General features: G+C 39.3%; 1 protein-coding gene across 1 annotated transcript in view; it reads right to left on the bottom strand.

The window, feature by feature from the left end:
* The window catches only part of LOC135084827 (adenosylhomocysteinase-like 1), a 49,311-nt gene that overhangs the window by 22,871 nt on the left and 1,230 nt on the right, over window positions 1-25,210 (bottom strand). The window contains exon 2 of the mRNA XM_063979568.1: window positions 1,629-1,831. Coding sequence (XP_063835638.1) covers window positions 1,629-1,831 — 203 coding nt within the window. The remainder of the gene's footprint in view (window positions 1-1,628; window positions 1,832-25,210) is intronic.

Consider the following 25,210-nt stretch of genomic DNA (forward strand, 5'->3'; position numbering starts at 1 on the left):
TCCCTCCGCCCGAAGGCGTGCTGTTCCACGTTCCTGACGCAGTATGGAGGGTGGGAGTCGTCCTACACTACACTGCTAGGGGTCGTCCCTAAGTTACTGGGGGGTCGTCCCTAAGTTACTGGGGGGTCGTCCCTAAGTTACTGGGGGGTCGTCCTAGACTAAGTTACTGGGGGGTCGTCCTAGACTATGTTACTAGGGGGTCGTCCTTCATTAAGTGACTGGGGAGTCGTCATTCATTAAGTTACTGGAGGGTCGTCCTTCATTAAGTTACTGGGGGGTCGTCCTTCATTAAGTTACTGGAGGGTCGTCTTTCATTAAGTTACTGGGGGGTCGTCCTTCATTAAGTTACTGGAGGGTCGTCTTTCATTAAGTTACTGGGGGGTCGTCCTTCATTAAGTTACTGGAGGGTCGTCTTTCATTAAGTTACTGGGGGGTCGTCCTTCATTAAGTTACTGGGGGGTCGTCCTTCATTAAGTTACTGGAGGGTCGTCTTTCATTAAGTTACTGGGGGGTCGTCCTTCATTAAGTTACTGGGGGGTCGTCCTTCATTAAGTTACTGGAGGGTCGTCTTTCATTAAGTTACTGGAGGGTCGTCCTTCATTAAGTTACTGGAGGGTCGTCCTTCATTAAGTTACTGGGGGGTCGTCCTTCATTAAGTTACTGGGGGGTCGTCTTTCATTAAGTTACTGGGGGGTCGTCCTTCATTAAGTTACTGGAGGGTCGTCTTTCATTAAGTTACTGGGGGGTCGTCCTTCATTAAGTTACTGGGGGGTCGTCCTTCATTAAGTTACTGGAGGGTCGTCTTTCATTAAGTTACTGGGGGGTCGTCCTTCATTAAGTTACTGGAGGGTCGTCTTTCATTAAGTTACTGGGGGGTCGTCATTCATTAAGTTACTGGGGGGTCGTCATTCATTAAGTTACTGGAGGGTCCTCCTACACACTTTACTGGGGGGGGGCGTCCCAAACTACGGGGGTCGTCCCACACTACCCTACCTTGGCGTCCTTGAGCGGCTTGGCGTCCTTGTAGCTGGGGGGTCGTCCTACACTGCCCTACCTTGGCGTCCTTGAGCGGCTTGTCGTCCTTGTAGCTGGGGGTCGTCCTGCACTACCTTACCTTGGCGTCCTTGAGCGGCTTGTCGTCCTTGTAGCTGGGGGTCGTCCTACACTGCCCTACCTTGGCGTCCTTGAGCGGCTTGTCGTCCTTGTAGCTGGGGGTCGTCCTACACTACCTTGGCGTCCTTGAGCGGCTTGTCGTCCTTGGCGCGCGCCCGCAGCGCCATGATCCCCGGCATCTCCTGCTCCGCTATCTCTATCTCCCTCCGCCCGAAGGCGTGCTGTTCCACGTTCCTGACGCAGTATGGAGGGTGGGGGTCGTCCTACACTACACTGCTAGGGGTCGTCCCTAAGTTACTGGGGGGTCGTCCCTTAGTTACTGGCGGGGTCGTCCCTTAGTTACTGGGGGGTCGTCCTAGACTAAGTTACTAGGGGGGGTCGTCTCACACTACAATTCTGGGGGGTCGTTAAGTTACTAAGGAGAGGTCGTCTTAACTTACACTTGGGGGTCGTCCTACATTAAGTTACTAGGGGAGGTCGTCCTACACTACAGGGGTCGTCCTACACTACCCTACCTTGGCGTCCTTGAGCGGCTTGTCGTCCTTGGCGCGCGCCCGCAGCGCCATGATCCCCGGCATCTCCTGCTCCGCTATCTCTATCTCCCTCCGCCCGAAGGCGTGCTGTTCCACGTTCCTGACGCAGTATGGTGGGTTCGGTTGACCTGCTGCGATGGCCTTTTCATGGGGCTGGACGCCTTCATCTTCGTCTGATGATGACCCTGGGACAGAATAAGGTTTTATGAGAAAAAGCAAAGAAAATTATGTCTCTGTTCTATAGAATATAGAAATAGCTCTGAGGTGAAATGAGGAGACTAAAAACTTCATTTTCTTCACCCAGGTGATCCGAAAAAAGTGGAGTTCTTAGTATCCTCATTTCACCTCAGAACCATTTTATCTAGGTGATATCACCCAGGTGAAATGATTTGACTAAAGCAATCGCCTCTGTTCACTTAGGAATTGATTCACCTAGGTGAACAGAGATGACTTTTTATGAATCTTGTGTAGTTGAGTTTAAAAACTTGGCTCTACATGAGTTCTGATAACATTTTCACAATGCAAGGTCCATCCTCCATCATCAAACCCCCATCTAGTAACTATGAATTATTTGAAACCACAATGGAAGAGGTACTTAGAAGAGTGTGTAATAGTTCAAAGAAAGTAGTTGTATGTGGAGACTTTAATATCAATATAATAGAAGATTCCTCTCTTTCAATACGGTTTTTAAATTTATTCAAATCTTTTAACTTGTTAAATCTTTTCTCTGAACCAACTAGGGTGACTCCAACATCAGCTACTTGCTTAGACAATATATTCTGTAACTGCTTAGTGCTAGAGAAATCAATAATAAATTTTGTTAATTCTGATCATTGCGGTCAAATAGCGTCATTTCAACACCATTTTGTGCCATCGAGCAAGGAAATAGAATATAGACCAGTCACTGCATCCCAGAAAGACAAATTTAAATCTCAAATATCTAATAAGGTCCCACTTTTGCATTACTTTAACTGTAGTATAAATATTTTATATGAGCAATTATTTGAATTAATTAAAAATGAGTTCAATAAATTTTTTCCTAAGAAAACAATTATTATTAAAAACAATAAAACTAAATTCAGTGACTGGGCTACAGTAGGTATTTATATTAGTAGGAAAAAAATGTTTGAATTATATGGTAGAAAAGCCTATAGTAGCGACCCGGACTTTATAGAATATGTAAAAAAATACTCAAAAGTTTTTAAACAAGTTTGTACTATGGCAAAATCTATTTACATACGTGACAAAATTAAAAACTCTGGCAACAAAATTAAAGCTACTTGGAATTGTATTAATAAAGAAACTTGTAGAATTATATCTCGGGATGACACATTCGCATTAAAAATTGATAATAAGTATATTAAATGCAATGATAAGGTAGCAAACGCATTCGAAGGTTACTTCTCAAATGTACCAATCATAACAACAAGCAATCTTAATTCATGTTCATATCAGGCAATGTCTCTTCTCGAGGGTTGTGTTGATGTTTGCAATAGCCCATTAAAATTTAGACAAATAGACCCCATAGTTATTATAAAAACTTTCAAAGAACTAAATATAAAAAAGACAGAGGATATATGGGGCATATCAACAGACATAATAAAACCCATCATTCCTCTTATAGCTCCCCATTTAGCTCATATCTTTAATGAATGTATTAACGAAGGTCAGTTCCCTACCCTGATGAAACATAGTAAAATCATACCATTATTTAAAGCAGGAGACAAAAGTGACCCATCCAACTTTAGACCTATATCGATACTACCTGCGCTCAGTAAAATATTTGAAAAAATTATTTTCAATCAACTACTGTCTCATTTTAACTTAAATAAACTGTTTCATGAAAAACAATATGGGTTCACAAAAGGGAAAAGTACGACCGATGCAGGGGTTGCTCTTATCAAACACATTTTCGATGCTTGGCAGGAGAAAAAAGATGCTATTGGTGTATTTTGTGACTTATCGAAGGCGTTTGACTGTGTTGATCATCAAACTCTGTTATTTAAGCTAGAACATTATGGCGTATCAGGCAAGGCCTTAAGCCTATTACACTCTTACCTCTCAGACAGATTACAAAAAGTAAATATTCACGGAACTAACTCTTCGGGCGCCCCCCTAAAAATGGGAGTGCCCCAAGGCTCAATACTGGGACCATTGCTCTTTCTGATTTATATAAATGATCTACCTTTTTATTCAAAGGACCTTTGTGAGATAGTATTATTTGCTGATGACACTTCTTTAATTTTTAAAACTGACAGGCGTCAGGAAATATTTGACGACGTGAATAATGCTCTTTCCAAAGTATTAGACTGGTTTACAACTAATAATTTGCTATTAAACGCAAAAAAAAACCAAATGTTTAAAATTCACTATGCCTAATGTCAAACAAGTTAATACTAATATTACAGTAAATAATGAACGCATTGAACTGATAAACTCTACTGTCTTTCTAGGTATTACCCTAGACTGTAAATTACAATGGGGCCCCCATATTGCTGCCTTGGCGGGAAGACTTAGTTCAGCTGCCTTTGCGGTGAGAAAGATCAGAAACTTGACTGATGTTGAAACAGCAAGGCTTGTATATTTTAGTTATTTTCATAGTATTATGTCTTATGGTCTTTTACTGTGGGGCTCAGCAGCAGACATAGAATCAATTTTCATTTTACAGAAAAGAGCTGTTCGGGCAATATACGGTCTTAAACCACGTGACTCGCTTAGAGAAGTTTTTAAAGAAATCAATATATTGACTGTGGCTTCGCAATACATATTTGATAACATTATGTATGTCCGTAAACATATACATTTATTTACTAAGAAAAGTGACGTCCACTCATTTAACACGAGACATAAGAATAAACTTGCTGTTCCATCATTTAGGTTGCATAAGATAGGTAATTCATTCTTGGGGAAATGTATTACCATATTTAACAAAATACCACACAACCTTATCGAATTGCCAATAAACAAATTTAAGATACATATAAAAAATACCCTTATGTCCAAAGGGTACTACAAGGTTCGAGACTATATTGATGACAAGGATGCGTGGTCAGTTCAGTCTGCACATATTTGATGTACTTAAATTTGACTATTCTTACCGTTAGATAATTCCTGGCAATAAGTGGTGACTGAGTTTGTTCCGGCGTTTCTTCTCAGCACTTGCCATATGTTTGTCTCGAAGCGCTGGTAGGGCCCAAAAGATAAGGAGACATGTAAAGTGCCCCATAAGGGCTACCTTTTTCTTTTTTTATTATTTTCTATTGACGTTCATAAGTGCCACTTGTGGTCTAAACTGAATAAATATTTTTGATTTTTTGATTTTTGATTTTGATCATGATTTCAGCCACAGGACGTCCACTGCTGAACATAGGCCCAATGATTTCCACATCGCCCGGTTAGTAGCGGCGTGCGTCCAGCGCCTTTCTGCTACCTTTATGAGATACACACGGTTCGCCTTGGCAATATCTAAATACACTGGTCATCACAAAAATCGACCCTCCCGCGACAAGCACTTTCAAACGTATGCATCCCCACTTCCCACCAATATTGGCACCATTTAAAAGCCTAGTTCTAAACTTCATTTCATTAAAGGAAAGGTTTTTACCCCAAAAATGTGTCTGTAGAAGAATCTAAAGTCACTTCTTCAAAAAATAGGTAGTTAGTTACGCTTGAGCCAACTCTTATGGCTATAAAACTGTCAAGTTGGGATTAATCGCTATCCATCTGTTAAAGAGGACACGTGAGATCATTATTTGGTTTTATAACCATAAAAATTGGTCTAATTGATCCCAGAGGTGAGCCCAAAGTGAGGTCTTTTTTCAAGTCACATTTATTGTATTGGATTTGGATTTTTAATCGTTTATAAAGAAATTTAATGTGTTTTTCTTTAAGTATATTTATTGGGCTTTCAAATAACACCAATATTGTTGGGGCACCATGATTGTGTCAGTAGAAACGAGTTTTCCTGTAAAACGTAGATGGGCCGATTTTTGTGATGACCAGTATATTATAACTCAAAGGTGACTGACTGACAGTGATCTTTCAACGCACAGCCCAAACCACTGGACGGATCGGGCTGAAATTAGGCATGCAGGTAGATGTTATGACGTAGGCATCCGATAACAAAGGATTTTACGAAACTCCACCCCTAAGGGGGTAAAATGGGATCCACGCTCACGAAGTCGCGGGCGGCCGCTAGTTTTACATAAAAACGTTTTTAGTGGGTCTCGTTTTGAGTCGAGAGTTTTGAGTTTCAAGTCGAGTAGTAACTCTGTTTAACAAGTTTTTTGTTTCTGTACCTCTGTGTACCGCATGAACAACTTTCGTCTTCAAATCGTTTGCGTATTCGACAAAATTCGATACTCAACCTTTGATTTAACGATAACGTGACAATTTTGATTCTCAAAATAGGTTTCGTACCATTTCTCATACTAAGTTCACTTTACGACACGTTCACAAGGGCGCAGTTGAAGTTTTCGTACTAAATCTTTTGGTGGCGATTCGAATACGCAAACGATTCGAACTCGAAAGTTTTTCGTGCTAGCCGTCTGTACGGTTTTGATTTTGATGGTTCGCCATAGTGGAATGGAAACGCGCGTTATCTGTATTCACTGTTTACGTCTTACGATGTATACAGACACTTTATGGACGCACAGATTTATGTCTGTCCGACCTCATTTCTAAAATAGCCTGGTTGTCCAGTGCGTTACGTAACTTTATTACTGAGTCGATTCATTGAATGGTAGTACTAACTGAAGAACATTAGCACAGGTCGTTTTGATCTATATGAAGCACGTTTTAAGGTTCTAAGTGAGGTAACGAAAGGTTGGTTAAGGCTAAGGCTACTACTGTACCTCCAGCATGAACAACTTTCGTCTTGGAATCGTTTACGTATTCGACAAAATTCGATACTCAACCTTCGAATTAAAAGATAAAGTGACAATTTTGATTCTCAAAATAGGTTTCGTACCATTTCTCATACTAAGTTCACTTTACGACACGTTCACAAAGACACTGTTGTAGTTTTCGTACTAAATCTTTTGATGGTGATTCGAATACGCAAACGATTCGAACTCGAAAGTGCTAGCCGTAAAGTACCTCTAGCATGAAAAACTTTCGACTTACAATCGTTTGCGTATTCGAATCGCCATCAAAAGATTTAGTATGAAAACTTAAACAGAGCTCCTCTGAAAGTGACGTAAAGTGAACTCTATATGATAAATGGTAGCACAAAACTAATTTTGAAAATCAAAATTGTCACATTATCCTTGCATTCGAAGGTGAGTATCGAATTTTATCGAATACGCAAACGATTCGAAGACGAAAGTTGTTCATGCTAGAGATCACAGCTACCTGCTGCTCGAAAGGAACTCGCAAGGACGGGTGTACCGAAGAATGTGCACTTCGCATAATACGTACGTTTCTATACAAATGTTAAGGGCTGCTGAAGAATTTGTTTCTATAACATTAGTATGAAAAAGTGCACATTTGGGGAAATGCACTTTCTGCGTCAGACCCGCAAGGAGCATATCAAGTATATGTGAAATAAATTGTAATTGTTTCTACTTGCTACACCAATTCGCATCGGTTTGCCTTCACGCTGCATTGTTTTGTAATAAAACTTCATAATATTGGTATGGGTGACGAATCAAGGTAGCAAACAGGTACTTAAAGTAAAATAACAGATTTTATGAGCAGCTCCTTTTTATTCGCCATCTTAGGTGGAACAAAGTTGGATAGATCTTAGATCTCAGTAACTCTATGATGCGTCTCGAATGGCCTACGAAATTATAATGGAACTAGCTGTGCCCGCGACTCGCGACTTCGTACGCGTGAAAACCGGTTTTCGCAACATTTTTCATTTTTGCTCTGCACCTATTACTCGTAGCGTGATGGTATACAGGGTGGAAACGATAAGTGATCTCACTCGATAATTTCTAAACCATACAAGATATCGAAAAACTGGTTACTGACCCTGAAAGTGCTTTACGAACTCTTTCAAACGGTACCAATAACAAGTTACAGAATAAACGGGATCTATCCGAAAATTCAATGTTTCCAGCTTCCATACTAAATGTATGCCAACTACTCAATATTAAAAGTCAAATTTTTAAAAAACTTGAAATAAACTCGTAAATTGCATTCTTATTTAAAATTATTTATGACAAACATTAGTTTTAGCTTTACTTGCTATAAAATTTGCTATAATATTATCAAGAGATGAGTACCATATCTGTGATAGTACTAAATGTATGGAAGATGGAAACATTGAATTTTTAGATGGATCCAGTTTATTCTGTTGCAAGAAAGGATTTTTTCCTGGCGGCTTGGTGACTGGAATTGAACCGCCACCGGTGCAGACTGAGAAGATGGTGAGTTGTCTGCACGTGAAAAAGAGGTTGTCCGGCTTGCAGAAATTTATATAAGTTACCGTTCCTTGTGTGAAATTAGAAAATGTAAATAAAACAGCTCCCTCTCAATTGACACAATTTATTTTTATCTCGTATGCTCGTATATAGTTAACAATTACGATATTATAATAACTACTGTAATAGTGCCAATCTCAAGGGATTCAGGGTCGTTAATTAGGTTCGGTTTGGTGAATATTATTGCCACTACAAATTTCTTAAAACTCAGCCTAAATATTAAAAGACTCTACTAGTTAAGATAACTGCGCGATGTCAGGTCGGAAAGACTCCTACTTGAAGGATGGAAAAGTGGGTACCTTGGAAGCCATGCGGTTATAAGCCGTTACCCTGAACGTTCCTCTCTTCTTCCGGGGTCCAACGGGTCTCGCACACTTTTAGGTTACAAGCAGCGTCCTCCACGGCCTCAAGCGCGCAGTGCCAGATGAAGCTCTTGCATCTCTTTGACAGGTAAGCGTTCAAACTCTTGCAGAGACAGAGGTTTGATGACAAGGAGGAAATGCGAAGAGATCAGCAGTTCAGAAAGGAGTAATAATTATAGAAATCAATATGAAATATTGAAATATCTAAAATATGAAATGTAAAATCGTAAAATATGAAATCCCGCATGAAGACCGTTCGCTAATCTGAGCTTCACTCACAGTCTTCAGCATCCCAGCCCTCGTCCAACATAACGTTTAGGAAACCTCTCATGTGTGATTATTTTTAAATTATATTAATAAATTATCGTGGATGCATTCTGCATCACACGATTTGAAACAAGGAATATACATTCCCGAAAATAATCAAATTGCGGTTGCGCACGATCGACAAATTCCTAAGTGATTTTGACAGCTCCACTGACAGCCGCTAGTCATAGACAACGCGATACGTTTCGTTTCGCCGCTTGAAAAAGTAAATACTGTACTAATAAAACCATGATGAAAACAATTTCCAGAACACTGAAAATATTCTATTTGAAAAATAGAATAATCAATATAAAAACACTGGGAAATGTTTCATCAAAATATATTTCAATTAACTGAGCAAAAAGCGCCATCTATTGCAAATTAGTTCTGAATCACGCCAATAGATGTCGCTAGTGGTATCCAAAATCAGAATATCGAGAAAGAAAATCAATTTGTGAAAAACAGCCAAAACTGCAACGCTACACTGTAACTTAATATTGATATCATTGGACAGAGCTCGTGAAGTACTTTTAGGATCAGTAACCAGTTTTACGTTATCTTTTGTAGTTTTTAATATTATAAGGCTGTACCAAATGTATGGAAGCAGGAAACATTGAATTTTCGGATAGATCCAGTTTATTCTTTAACCTATTATTGGTACCCTTTCATAGAGCTTATGAAACACTTTCAGGATCAGTAACTAGTTTTTTTATATCTTGTATAGTTTAGAAATAATCGAGTGAGATCACTTATCGTTTCCACCCTGTATAGCCTATAGCCTTCCTCGATAAATGGGCTATCTAACACTGAAAGAATTTTTCAAATCGGACCGGTAGTTTCTGAGATTAGCGCGTTCAAGTAAACAAACAAACTCTTCAGCTTTATAATATTAGTATAGAAGTATAGATACGAAGAAGCGGAACCAAAACGTAGCCAAATAAGTAAAGGAAGTAAACGTAGAAGTAAATAAGAAATAACGAGATAAGATAGGCAATTCCTCTGTAATGCCTAGGCCGTTTAGCTCGGACAATAACTCGCAGTTCCCAGAGACTTTGGACACATCTTCAGTGTGCTGCTGAGTGTGAGTTTACATCAAACGCGTTCAAAAAATGTATGAAAATGTATGAAAATATTAGTTTTTGAACGTTTCCCGCTAGGGGCGCTGTACACTCCGTCATACATTTAATGTCATTTTTTGACTGAGCGCGTTTGATGAACACTAGTGAGTAGGCCATGCCCATCTGGCAGGAAGAACCTCATGTAGACTAGGTCCCCCCCATTTCCTGACGAAAAAGGGCAGTTCTTCTGTGGTTAACAATTCGCCTAGGAAAACCTGACCGGACCGCTACCTATTTCAGTCCCAGAGGTTCCGGGATCGATTCTCAGAGGGGCAATACTTTTTGCTATAGGTCCAGCGCTTAACTTTTCAGTGTCTTAGATATGGGGGCGGTACGGGAGGGGCGACATTGACATTATTATGACGTGATAGAGCTTAATCTAAAGGAGATCTGACGTCTCGCTGACGTTTGACGTTACAAAAACACCCTCCCGTGCCACCCCCACACTTCAAGCACTGACTGAGTTAGCCCTATAGATTTGATTGGTGGCTAAGCGATTATCACACTGCACCGCGCTCCGCCGCGGTACGCGGGACGACAGATTTAATCATTGTATGTACCTCAGTTTGTATAGAAAACACGCGCGGCACAACACACTGACAACGCGTCTGCGCGCGGGATTTTTAATATGTAATCACGCGGACCGCGGCGGACCGCGGTGCAGTGTGATAATCGCCTTAAGAATGCCAGACAAGACTTACAAAACTCGCTTCTGCCCGACACGACTGAGTGTCGTTTCTTCAACGGTTTCAAATCGTTCACCGGCTTCTTGAGGATGCTGGACATCTCTTTGGAGATGGTATCCATGGTTTCGTCCGTCATTTGTATTATTTTATTTATATTCTCTTCTTTCTATTCTCTCTTCTCTGCTCTGTGGCTGTTTTTGGGTATATCTGTTGGTATTTGGAAAATTTTGCGACTCTACAACAAGTTTGTGTTTATTTATTGTTTTTTTTTTTTGTGATTACCGAAGTATATGTAAGTGATTTAGGTGCATTGTAATTAAAAATAGTATAGCACCGTATACATTAATCAATTAATCGTACAATATCGAGCACAGCTTTTAAGGAATTATAATAAAAAGAAGTTGTAATTTTGACTTGTTAAAAAGACTTAGCTGTGTGGGGGATATGCTTTCTGTTCTTATCTTTGGTGTGCAATAAAGTGTATTTATTATTATTATTATATGCCTTAGCCCTTTCTTGCAAAAATGAATCGTATTAAAGTTATAATATTTTTCTTTAAAAAAATTGCCTAAGAGTTTTTTATCTATGGTCATTTACTAGTGCCGTATTCAGAGTGGTTTTAGAACCATTCCCACGGACCGGTGCACCCCGCATCGCGCCTGCAGTGCTACGACGTTTGTAGGTCAGATATTATTGTAACGGCGTAAACAGTGAACTACTGTCAGATTTGTTTATGTATGGATCATACAGGGTGGAAACGTTAAGTGATCTCACTCGATTATTTCTAAACTATACAACATATTGAAAAACTGGTTACTGATCCTAAAAGTGCTTCACGAGCCCTTTCAAACGGTACCCATAATAGGTTACAGAATAAACGGGATCTATCTGAAAATTCAATGTTTCCCGCTTCCATACTAAATGTATGCCAGACACACAATATTAGAAGTGTATTTTATTTTTATTTTATGATAAACTCTTAAGATAAACTCATAAATTGTATTCTTATTTAAAATTATTCATGGAAAACATTGGTTTTAGGCTTTACTTGCTATAATGTTGTCAAGAGATGAGTGTCATGACTCTGGTAGTACTAAATGTATGGAAGTAGGAAACATTGAATTTTTGGATAGATCCAGTTTATTTTGTAACCTATTTATTGATACCATTGGATAGAGCTTGTGAAGCACTTTATGAATAAAAAATCAGTTTTACGATATCATGTGTAGTTTTTAAAATAATGTGACTTTACCAAATGTATGCTTTGTTACGTCTTGTTTGAATAGTGTAATTGGTACTACCGTTCTATTCATGAATAAATAAATAAATAAATAAATAAATGGAAGCTGGAAACATTGAATTTTCGGATAGATCCAGTTTATTCTGTAACCTATTATTAGTATAGTTTGAGTGAGTTATAGAGCTCATGAAGCACTTTCAGGATCACTAGTTTATTGATATCTTGTATAGTTTAGAAATAATCGAGTGAGATCACTTATCGTTTCCACCCTGTATACATCCTAAGCCTACAAGATGTAAAACATATCGCTACCCAAAAGATACTGCACTATACCTTGATTTTTTAGAATCCAGCAGAGATGTAAACAAACACTTTCATACACAATTACACCATAATCACTTACGTGTTCATAATATCATACACATTATTTAACAAGCCCATGAAACCAACTTTATTTTCACGTATAAACAAGTTTGAAATCAATCTTTGAAACAAATTATTTTAGCAAAATACGTGGACGATGAAAATTTGTGAGACTTGTCAAATTGACTTGACGTTTAAAATCATGTGTTATCTCCATATTGTCTATGACTTGTCTCTGACACATCAGTGCTGTAACCTGTGAGTCATAGACAATAATCTGTAAATTTAATCGATATTATTTTAAGTATTCACTTATTCCGATTACTGATTAATTTGAAATAAAAAATATATGTCGGCGCCGGACACAGATGCTGCAATATTATTGATGATTAATAGTACCAATCTTAATATTATGTTATCTGTATAAATCTGTAGAGCAGAAGGTTTGTGATTCCTAAACGTAACACCCGACTGATGCGCAAAAAAAGGTAACTGTCAATCAGTTGTGTCATGTCAAGTGTGAGCAAGCGGCTACGAGGTTATCTTTGAAAGCGTATTGAGTTTGGTGGAACGTTAAATTGTAGGAAAAGTGATAGTCAACCATTGAAGATATTATCTCCTTGCCCGTTAACCCACGCCAATGGAGATTCCACCCCTAGAGTTCCTTCTGATAGAGACCCAGTGCCTTTATATACAATACTTTGTTTAGTTTTCCAGCTATAACTTCGACAATATTGGAGATAACGTAAAATTATTTTTCTACTTTTAGTATATTATGCTTTTTTGGAGTCAGTTTAATTTTTAGTCGGTTTTATTTAAACGAAATTATTTTACTTTTTTATGCAATTATGCTTACGTATTGTTCCATTGCTTATTTTCCTATATAAGTAAAAAGAAAATAAAAATCTTCTTTCAATTGATAGCATCTTAAATTACCTCCCTAGCGAAATAGAGCAACAAAGAACTGAGCGAGCGAGATGTCACTAGTAGCAACACTGTCAAACAGAACTTTTTGCAACTATTTGAAGTTTAATAACTTTACGGATATCATTGATTGTTTTACTGTCCAGTGTGTTTTTTGATTACATCTGTGCATACAGTTTGTTTCCTGTTCTCGAAAATTTCATAATCAGTTCACAAAAGTTCACATTCAATGTTGCGACTTTGTTGCATATTTTTAGTATTTTGACGATCACCCGGCGGCGATGATACGCAAGTACTACAATATTTTACTTCGCGATTAACGAAAGGTTTTGTCGCATCACTAGTTCACAGACTAAAAATATTTTTATGTCAGTTGGCCATTTTTGATGACATTTCTGCTGATTTCTAAAAAATTAGACTGTACCTAATGGATGCAGGACTCGGAGGCGAACTGTAAGGCCCTTTTCACATGTCCCGGTTGCCGGCTAACCGGCGCCGGCTACCCGGTGGTGAAGTGTATGGGCATGATTTTACTACGCCGATTCTACTACTTTTATTTACGCAGGTACATGTGAAAGCTACGTAGCTTTCACATGTACCGGCGTAATTAAAAGTAGTATACTTAATCCGGCATGGCCATACACTTCACCACCGGGTACCCGGCGCCGGTTAGCCGGCAACCGGGACATGTGAAAAGGGCCTAAAGGTTCAGCCAAACCAACGCGATCACACGCGATTAGCCGGCGTGCAGCGATGTGGCGATCAGACTTAAATGCATTGATTTGGCCGAACCTTTAGGAAAACAGTGGCGATCACAATAGATCGGTAGCGGTCGCAGTGAAACTGGGACTTCATAGCATCAGAATAGCATGGTTTGTAGTGGCCATTACATTAACAGAAGTAGATTTGAAGTTAGTTGAGCACGTCGAATAGAAAAGATCTCCAAGGTTTAAAGTTTATCGTGAAGAAATTGCAAAGTTTCGTGGCAAATCTTTCCTTGAGTAGGCAGTGATAGGTAGAACGGTTGTTGACGTACATTATTATAGTGAAAATACTTAAAATTATTACTAACTGAACCAGAAAGTAGGACGCAAACGTAAGCGTAAAACTAAGTGCAATATATTACATATTGTTATGATTTTACATTTTTATTTCCTTTTTTTTTACAGAACAAGGCTATCACACCTGATGTTAAGTGAGATGCAGTCTAGGTGGTGCATACCTGCCCTGTAAGTGCCTATTCACTCTCGCCTTGAAGAGGCCCGGATTGTAGTGTTCAGAAAAGACAGCAGCAGGCAGAGAATTCCAGCCCCTAGCTTAGATGGTATTGTTTTAGAAAGGGTGTAATAATATTTCTTTAGGAGAAAGTCTGACTATATCTTTCTCTATGAAGCGCTGCTATCATATTTTGTTAGCAACTTTTAGACCCAGTGTGTTATTTACTTTGCTATCAGTTATTATAACAGTGAGATATGAAAATAATTGGTGCGTTTATTATTCTCCAAGAAAATGGAGAGATTACTTAGTAATAGAAACCTATATTTATGGTGATACAGTGAATAAATAAGAAATTTGAGGGAGTTGTCTTGTTTGTGAATGGTCTCTACACGATGTAAATTTAATTCTTGGGATAACGTTTTATGAGAGCAGTAAAATGGGATCAAGTCATGTAAGTACTGAAAGAGACTGAAGATCAAAATGTGTCCAAATCCTGACATATGCTATTATACAAAATCTACAACATCTGTATACAAAAATGTTGCAGAGTCGCTAATCTTTCCACATATTTCCAACTTTTCAATCTAAAACATTGATTTATTCGGTACACATGCTCACATTCACAGTTCACGAACGGTATTTCCAAGAATTGTAAATTGAACCGGTAATAAATCGATAACTAATCGCACTGTCACAGCACTAACGTCACAAAAACTTCGCGCCAAAACTCTGCACTCTGGTCAAAATTCGATTTACGAATTTGAATTTTTATATTTGGAATACGTTCGACGCGCGTAAAGTACACGCCAAGTGTGACCGATAGCACAGACGTAAGATTTGTCGCGCTCAACTAATATGGAAAAGGATTACTTCAACGAGTTTGTTTAAACAAAATTATAAATTGTACAAACATTCTGATTGATTTTGAGGGACATTTTGACGATAAAAATGTTATCTTGACTCATTTTTCCCCTGCTCGTTTTATCACGAAGCTGAAAACGTACAAATCTTTGTTTCGCAAGAAAATTGTGTTAACTTTTGTATGAATTCTTTCAAAGCGAGTTTGAGCGACTTTTTATTTCATTAAGAACTTCAAGGTAGTACTCATTTATTTCACGGGATTTGCGGTCTTGTAGATAAAAACTCGGAGTACGGTCATCTGGGTTTTGAAAGATATTGAAAAAGATTTGTCATTTGTTGACTTTAAAGATTATGTTGTCCCGAAAGGATTGTGAAGATATTTGGGACGTGTATATGTGCCCGAAAAATAACCTTAGGTACATACTAATATTTTAAATGGCGCGAGTGAGCTGATCTCCCCTGCCCTTTTGTCCCTATGTCTGAGAGTCCTCCACCTGGACATGAGCTCCCCTGGCTAACCTGGAAGTCTTTAAATAGACTTCGGACGCAGGTTGGCCGTAGTAAGGACAATCTGGTCAGGTGGGGATTCTTGGATGGCTTAAACATGGAGTGCAGGTGCGATTTTGTTCCCCAGTCGATGAAGCACCTGATGTCATGCCCTGAGTGCCCAAGCAACTGCACTCAGGAGGATTTGATGAGTGCTACTGAAAACACCACTCTTGTGGCGGAGTTTTGGGCTGACACTGTGTAGGTTTGTTGTCGACACGAAAAGAAGAAGAATATTTTAAATTAGAAATTGATATAATATGTAAGTAATGACGAATCGCCTTCAGGAATGGCACATTACAGTTTCAATAAACGAATAAAGTTAATATTTGCACTTTGTTCGTAAAAACAATGAATCTTACTAATATTATAAATGCGAAAGTTTGTGTGGATGTCTGGATGTTTGTAACTCTTTCACGCAAAAACTACTGAACGGATTTTGATGAAACTTTACAGTATTATTGTTTATAACCCAGAATAACATATAGGCTATAATTTATGACGATCTGTGACAGCTATATTTCACGCGGGTGAAGCCGCGGGCAAAAGCTAGTTTTCTTATAATCAAGTAAGATCTCTTTGTTGGAATAAAAAGTTCATTGGCACCTGCATAAGTGTGAAATTACTCATATTTTTATTTAACGTAATCAAATCCCAAATAACTTTGTTGACGTTAAACCCAAAGCAAACTCAGCACATGCAAACGACCGACTTCAAATATTTGCGCACATTAGCAGACGTTTTGTGATTTTTATTCGGAAAATATTTACTTATAAAGTGTTTTTAATCTGTGATTTTCGTCACTCGTTTCTTTCTTTCTCTCCTGTTTCTGGCCAGTCTCTTGTTTGTCTACCACACGCCCTATTAAATGATACTATAATTATGAGGCCCCTCTCTCTCAAGATTATTTTGAACCCACACATTGAACCCTGCGATTGGTTTCTCTCTGCCTATCTTTATCTTTGTCTATTTCGTGTCTCTGGTCACTTATCTGTGTATCACTCACACTATTAAACGATACTTTTTATTTTAAATACACTCATCAAGAACAGATTGAACTCTGTGATTGGTCTAAAAGTATCTATCTATGCCTGCGTCAGTGTCATTCTATAATCCGATCTTAGGATTGGAAACGTGATCTTAAGCTCAATTCAATGAGGGCTACCGTATTGGCACACTGAAATAAGATCCTGTCACTAGCTTATGTGACTATAACATCAGCATTCAAACCACTTAAGTCTCCATCTCCAATGCAGGAGCACGAGTCTCTTTGATTCACCAGAGGTAAATGGAGGATTTGGTCTACACAGTCTACAGTCCCCACGCTGGCCAAACGGTATATGGTAGGTATACTATAAACAATTGTTTATCTATTTAATATACCAAACTCAAAAACTTCAACCGCTTCTTAAAAGTGCCTTTTCTTGCGCTTCAAAAGCATATAAGATTAAACAACATCATGGATGCCGATGTGACTAATTACAATACTTTGAATCTAAAAGCATGTTTCTCAAATATCGTGATTGTAAAATGCGTGACTTAGCGGAATAATGAAGTCTCACGGATTATTCCCACAGCATTGTTTACTGCCAACGTTTTATATAACCTAAACTTCTGTCAATTACAGCTTCGGATATTCCACCCACGTTGTTAGTATATTTTTGACGAGTCACTTGTTAAATACCACGTTATGTAGTGGAAGTACCTACGTTACATAATTATAGTCCGTTTGTATTTTCTTTTCAGCCAAATGACTTCCATAGTTGGACAAAGGCTTCCCCCAAAGATTTCCTCAACGACCAGTCCTGCGGTGGCCGCACCCAGGTACTTAACACGACCTTTAACCAGATCGTGAGTCCACCTAATATTCTGTTACCAAAATTGTTTTTTTTTTATCCCCAACGAGGAAGCTCTTGGCCTGTATCTCACCTGATGGTAAGTGGAGGAACTGGCTATCTTAATGCTGTTAACATTGTTGTTTTGACGACAGACTTAGGTAAGATGGTGGTAGCTAGCCAGGCGGACTTATAACAAGCCCTACCACCAACCAAACCGAACAGTAAAATCTGCCCCCACTGGGAATCGAACCCGGGTCCTCTGCATCTGAAGCAGGTGGTCTTACCACTAGACTAATTAATTTCTATGATTAAAACCCAGTGCCCAATACATTGAACCTCGACAACATTCAAAACAAATTAGTCAATTGTTTTAGCTAACAAGTAATATCATAGAGTCCCGTAACCGTTGTTATCAAAATCTATGAGGATTACATTTTGAAGCTTCATAATATTACGTAGGCACTTACGTCGATTGATTAGTGGTCTCAAACGCCTAATCGTAACCAAGCAATAGAAGCAAACCTTTATTCTCCTGTATTTGTCATTCAATCTAGAAACCCTCAAGCTTCTGCGTCTTGTACAGACGACGGCACGTCAAGGTAAACACTGTAATGAGCTTAGTCTTATTCAGTTATAATAAGATCAAATTTGCAGCAAAAATGAGTAGTCTGATGTGCCCTAACATGTAAAGATATTTCAATGTCAAACCAAGTCCTTGGGAAAGCTTTCGCCAGACCCTTAACCTTGCCTTTGGTTATATTCACTTACTAAAATTACGTACAGTTTACATACAATTTGTACAGCTCAGTTTATTTATATGTAGACAAATCGAATAGAAATGAGGTATTTGAAAACTCGGACAAAAGGCAGTGTAAGTAATTATTTTATGTACCAAAAAACTGATGGATTTTTTTTTTCATATCAGCCAATTAAAGCCCCCTGTTAGGCGTAATTTCCCCCAAGGAGCTTCTATCTATCCAAAAATTATCTGTTCAGTTTCATACTTTTTCAAAATTTCTTCTGGAAGCAGGGTTCACGCCAACATACTCCTTTAATTTAGAAATGTTATATTTTTCAAAGGCTGCAATTTTCTATTTCTACTCGTTGTTCAATTTTCTGGTTCAACGTATACTTTATCGTCAGCATGCGCTGCATAAAATTGATTGGTAAGACTAGCGTGACTGGCTTATTTTTAGAAGAAAATCTTTTTCCAATTCTTCATTCGCTTTTCAAAAATAATTTTAATATAAAAAGCTGAGCTTCAAAACTATCAGTCCGTATTTATTCAAATCTCCAATTTTCATTTTATAAGTTACTTTTTGAGAGCAATAAGCTTTTTGAGGGCAAAGAGGCTCGATCTCTCTCTCTTTTCAAATCTCCAGTTTTTTTCTTCTCTGTGGCCAGAGTTCTTCGTTCAAATTTCAAAAACTCCGTTCGATTTTCAAAAGTCCGTCTCCACGTTAGTTTACCGCCTGCAGTGCTGCATAAAATTGATTGGTCAGGCGTCACTGGCCGAGCTGCAAGCAAACGCCAGCGGAAAGTGTCGTTTACTTCAAACTGCTCATTAAATCATGGAAAGGAATTGTCGTATGTCGTAAGAGACATGTAGCTAGTTCGTTAGCTCACTGTTCTGTTCGTTAGAAATCTGTATAATTACAAAACTTATTTCAATTTCAAACCAACAGCGATAGATTATTGTCGTCTCTCTTTCTCTCTCTTCATGAGTTTAGAATCATACTTGGGTCACCTTCCAATACCAGAAGCAGTAGAGACATCACCTCGTTCGTCTCCTGCAGTCGACATAAAAGGTTACCTGACAAAACCAACTATAACGAAGTAGATATTTGCAATGCCCACCGACCAGGTTGGCATTGGATGCCGTTTGTTAGGAGTAAGCCCGTAAGAACAGCCAACTCATACCCCAAGAAGGGTTAGAAATCTTTCAACTTTTGCTGTACATCCTGGTTACACAGGAGTTGCAGCGATGGGAACGAGAAGTGGGAATAGGCCCGTTGTGGACAACTTTTACTATGAGATCTATAGCGACAAAATAAGTTTGTATGTGTGAAATACGAGTAGCTATCTAATAAAGAATGTTAGGACTGTCTATCTCGTACAGTTATGAATATAATAAAGAGACTGGCAGGCAATACATAGCGATTTGCAATCGGCCGATTCTTCATACGAATTAAAATCGGGCCCATCGGCCAACGAAAAGTCGGTGGTCTGCGCCTACGCTTAAATCAGTTTAGAAATCGACCTCATGATTTTTTCAATTCCCCGTTTTTAAGAACTGACTGACTACTCTAGAGTGGCCTACGAATGGACGGTTGTGTTGTGGCTGATTATTTTTAGCTGTGTAACTGGGCTACGTAAACAATGCACTACCGGATTACACCGCATAACTGGCCGTTAGCTCAGTTAACTCTAGTTAACAGAACTGTGGTGCTGTTAACTCCAGTTATGAGGGTTGTTTCAAAATGCACTTAATTGGGAAGTGTTAATGACTGAATTTGAATGGTTTTGATAGAGTCAAAGGTGGATTTTGAAGAGTAATACCCATTAAAGTGATCTAAATCGACCAAAAGAGTCTAGTTAGTAGAGAGGTTGCAAATTCACTAGCGTTTGGCCTTGGAAAGTCTAGACATTTGGAAAGTCCCGGGACTCGACCTCAAGACAGCCTAGTCAGTGGGACGTCCCAGGAGACTGTGACTTCAAAAAAACAAAAAGAAAAGTTCTGGGTCTTCGAGACATCGCCCTGTCCAACACAAGGTGAACTGAATCAAAGTTTAAAAAACTTAAAAGCTAGTTAGTAACCAAAATTTGCAGTTTGCAGTTTGCGTGGACTCCAATCTGAAAATCATTGGAAGAGGCCTATGTTCAGCAGTGGACGTCCTGTGACTGAAATGATGATGATAACGACGGCCAATCATCAGAAACCACTCCAGTTATAACGCGTGTCATTTACTGTACTGCAACGTAAATAACTTCCTCTGAATAGTTTTAGCCCTGACTCACAGTTAGTATATTACTTGCAAATATAAATAGGGCGTGGGAAGCGAAACACATGCAACATCTCCTATTTCTCGCGCCAGCCCTATATAGGTCTCGATTCTGAAAGAGCAATATCAAGGGGCTATGTCCATTTATACTTTGGACTCGATTCTGTAACAATGAGCCATGTCTATTACAGATTTTTACAAATCAAATTCGAATTCGTTTCAATTCGAAATTGGAACTTTTTTTTTATTCATAGACTGAAATAGATATGTGATTGATATAATAGTTTTAAATTACCGGTTTCTTATAATTCTTATGCTGGAAAGTGTTTTTTTTTTTCAACTGTAAATGAGTGGTTCGTGTAAGTCGGTGTTTTTAGGCCCGATTTCCAACAAAGCGGAGCGGAGAGAAGCGGAGACGAGAGGAGAGGAGATGTGAGCTGTGTGTAGCTGTCAGTCTATTGCTGTGTACAAATCGAAAACTTGTAACTTTGCTTATGTCAAGGACAATACAAACCATTTTTGTTCAGTCAAACGTACAACATAGTTCGTTATTTAGCAAGCCGTCGACTAGTCGACACTAGCTACGACTGGCTGAAAGCCATGACACACATAATCACAATCCTTTCCATTTACATTGGCTATTCCAATGGAACGTACGTCATTGATACTCATTGTAGCTGTCGGAAAGTCGGACTTCAACTTCGAACTCTTCCTATGTTCTTCTGATTAATTTCGTTGCGGGTCCAATGACAGTTTAACTTTCCCTCGGGACAAACTTGGCTTTCACTGGTTGGGTTACTGGCGTTCAAGCTGTAGATCCTGGCTGCACAGGAGTTGCAGCGGTGGGAAGAATAGTCTTAACCCGTAGTAGTCACCAAGCACATGAGTTACTCTGTTCGTGCACCAAGTAAGTCTGGCCAGTCTGGCCTATAGTAGCGGACTACTATGCCAGAGATCGCGGGTTCGATCCCCGTAAAATAAAAACATTTGACTTCATGAACCTGATTGTGTCTTTTTTTTGTAAACCCATCAACGTGAGTGAGCACTGATCTTCCCTGCTCTTTTGTCCCTATGTCTGAGAGTCCTCCACCTGGAAATGAGCTCCCCTGGCTTACCTGGAAGTCTTTAAATATACTTCGGACGCAGGTCGGCCGTAGTAAGGACAATCTGTTCAGGTGGGGATACCTGGAAAGCTCAAACTTGGAGTGCAAGTGCGGTTTTATTACCCAGTCGATGAAGCACATGTCGTGCCCTGCGTGAGCAACTGCACGCAGAAAGATTTAATGAATGCTACTGACAACGCCACTCTTGTAGCGGAGTTTTGGGCTGACACTGTATAGGTTTATTGTCGACACGACAAGAAGAAGAAGCACAAAGTTAAATGAGTACTTGACAATTTTTACCATAAACATGGCGCAGTTTCCAAAAACTATTGTCGCACCTATACATAGCAATTTTCTATTTGCAATACCAAACAACGACCCTTATTGGGGTAAATCTCCGCAGTTGACACGCACCCGGGTAATCCGGACAATCTCGGGCCGCACCGGATCCGGGTCACAGACCGGGACCCTCTATTTGCACCGGCTTCATTTGGACCGGTTTTGGGATACTTCTTCGCAAATTGAGATTTGGGTGAGATTGTCTGCAAATAAATCTATAGGAGGTACCAATCTTATGAAAATAACTCAAGCATCTTCAATTTTGGCCAATATTTGGCACTTAAATAAGTTTTGGTATAGAAATAAACCTGGATGAACATTCGCGGAGGAAATACTTAAACTTTTCGCACCTGCTTGGTGTGCTAGTAGGTTATTTTAGACTCCTTGACGATGGGGAATCAGTCCCATTTTCGTTCTTTTCTTTTGACCTCATTAATGTTTCTAAAGTTTGGAAAAGACGTTGACCATTATGACCCTTTTCTTTCGGTGATTCTTCTTAGCACTAGTTTTGGCCCACATTATTGTCCTGAAGCAGTGATAGAAATTAATGCAAATAATATTATATTGTTAAAGAGCTGAACTTAAAAATAAATGTATTTCTATTTTATTTTAGGTACGGAGGGAACTTCATGGGGAGTGTAGGCCAAATCCTCCATTTGCCTTTGGTAAATTAGAATTTACTCCAGTGCAGTGAAGACTAAATGACCTGATGATGTATAATGGGAGATATTTCATACACAAACATACAGTCCCCTTAAGTCCTTGGGGCATAATGACCTAATCATAATAAGTAGTTATGGGGAAAACAGCCTTGATTATGTTAATACCGTCCACGACAAAGAAACCAAATTACCAGATTGGCGAATAAACAACTTGTTTTTCTTGTATATTCAAGAAAACCTAAATATTTATGTGATAATTATAACAGCCCCATAAATTTACAAAATTTTCGGAAACATGAATGTTATGAACATCGCCAGTAGCACTACTAGCACTACAAATAGTATGAATGAAAACTTTAGGATGAAAAATTTTAGGAAGAGTGATCATTCGGATTTAAAATCGTTAGGAAGAACAATTTCGGGCAAATAACTTTAGGTGAGCCAATATGGACCCGTTGAACCTGCCTGGTGAGATTAAAAAAAGAAAAAATAATTGAATTACTTTCCCGCCAATTTTTAGACCTTTTACTGTCAAGCAATAAGGGTGAATCTACGAAGACACTCGGTCGATACATTTTAAAGTTTTATGCAAAAAAGATCGATGAACTCAATTCAACGTACAGACGACAGCATATCGAGGCTCCTACAAATATTCTTGTAGCAAAAGCGCACCTATTACAAAGGCTTAGATGTCACAGTATTTGGCTTAATATGCCGTTGTCTATACAGTCAGCATCATAGTTCGTGACACCCAAAGTGGCCAAAAGTTGACAGCACAACCTTATTCCGATTTTAACAAAGACGTGTTGCGAACTTTTTGGCTACTTTGGGTGAAAACTATTTGACGCTGACTGTACCTACGTACTGCGACGAAGGACCAAACTTCAGACTACATTTTCGTGGCAAAATCGACCCTATTCCCTCTACATAAGTACATAGCCTTCAGCTTGAAGTGGCGTCTTTGTATAAATCCCGAGAGACGACAAACTGAAGGTAAACTACGACATAGAAAGAGGATCCTATAGATGTGATGTCAGCATATACCCTTTAGTCCCGATTTCCAGGCGGAGCGGAGAAAAGATGTGTTTGAATAACCTTTCCGAAATCCGTACCGAGGCTGAGCGGAGAGGTGTATTAACGAAATCTGATTGGATATTCAAACACATCTCCTAGAATATCCTCGACACTTTGGTAAAAAACAGGGCCTTATGGAAAGTGAGTGTAATATCTAGGTACTAAGAATGTCGGGAAAGGAAAGCGCAGCTAGGACTGGTCGTTTTAAAAATCTTTAGGGGAGGCCTTCATCCAACAATGGACGTCATTTGGCTGAAACGAAAGGATATTGGGAAAGGCAGTAGTTTGAGACCTAGGGAAAAACATACGGGATGGTTTATATCCTCCTTTTGGAAAGGGGAACACGCGGGCGACTTTCTTTCTCTAACATACAGAAATTCAAGCGGGCAAAGCATTCCAAAAGCAAATAGTAATTTGTATGTATACCTCCAAAAATATGAAATTGTACTACAATCAATGCAAAGCCTTTTATGTTTTTTCCAATTGGGATTCAATTCACGCACGTACACTGGATTGCAATGTAATTCGCCATCCCCTTCGTGCGCCATAAAAATTTAATCCATCGGAATTGGGCATATTACATTGACCTTCAGTGTACCAATAGAGTAGAGGAAACAGTAGAACCACTCCAGAAATAATCATATGCCTATAGAAATAACTAGAAAAGTGTTTTTTTTAAACCACGAGGAAGCTCTTGGCCTGCATCTCTCCTGATGGAAAGTGATAATCGGGCCGAAGGTGGAAGCGAGCTTCACACTAAAGCCCGGTCGCCAGGCACGTTAGAATTTCGTCCAATGACCTCAAGCTACCCATCTTTTTCTTTATCGCTCGCGTGTTATTGCTGACGCGACTGTGCGACAGACGGCCGCAGTGAGTGTGCGAGCGCTATAGCTAGTAGCCTGTTTCTCGGCATCTAACGGGAAGTATGTAAGTGTTAAAAATCGCTCGCACGATCACTGACGGCTATCGTATTTGCCCTTACCAGTTGGCGCCACAGTAGAGTAAGGTCCTAAGGTCACTCGCTTAGTGAGCGCTGAAGCGGTAGGAGAACTGTCGCGTTTGCACTCACAGGATGGCGCCACTGAGTAAGGACCTGTCCAGTGATGCCATCTGTTGAGCTCAACAGTCAGTGACAGTCCTACCGCTTCAGCGCTCACTAGCTGGCGCCACTGTCCTACAAGTGCCTCCATGCCACTGTCTTAGCTAGCAAGTGCGGTGTTTCGTACGAAATCGCTTCGCTGGGTACGTCCCGCCGAAATTATGTATGAACAAAATTAGGCGATATTGATTGCACATTTGCACTCACAGGATGGCGCCATTGAGTAAGGACCTGTCACTCGCCAGTGGTACCATCTGTTGAGCACAAAAACGATAACCTTCATTTGAAGTGACCCTACTGAACCTAACTACACTGTGGCACATGGATATGCCCATTGCCCAGTCATGGCCTTTATTATAGTACATTAGGGATATTTAGCATAGCCGTAGGACGCGCCA

This window comes from Ostrinia nubilalis, chromosome 27, assembly GCF_963855985.1.
Source record: "Ostrinia nubilalis chromosome 27, ilOstNubi1.1, whole genome shotgun sequence".
Classification (NCBI taxonomy): Eukaryota; Metazoa; Arthropoda; class Insecta; order Lepidoptera; family Crambidae; genus Ostrinia; species Ostrinia nubilalis.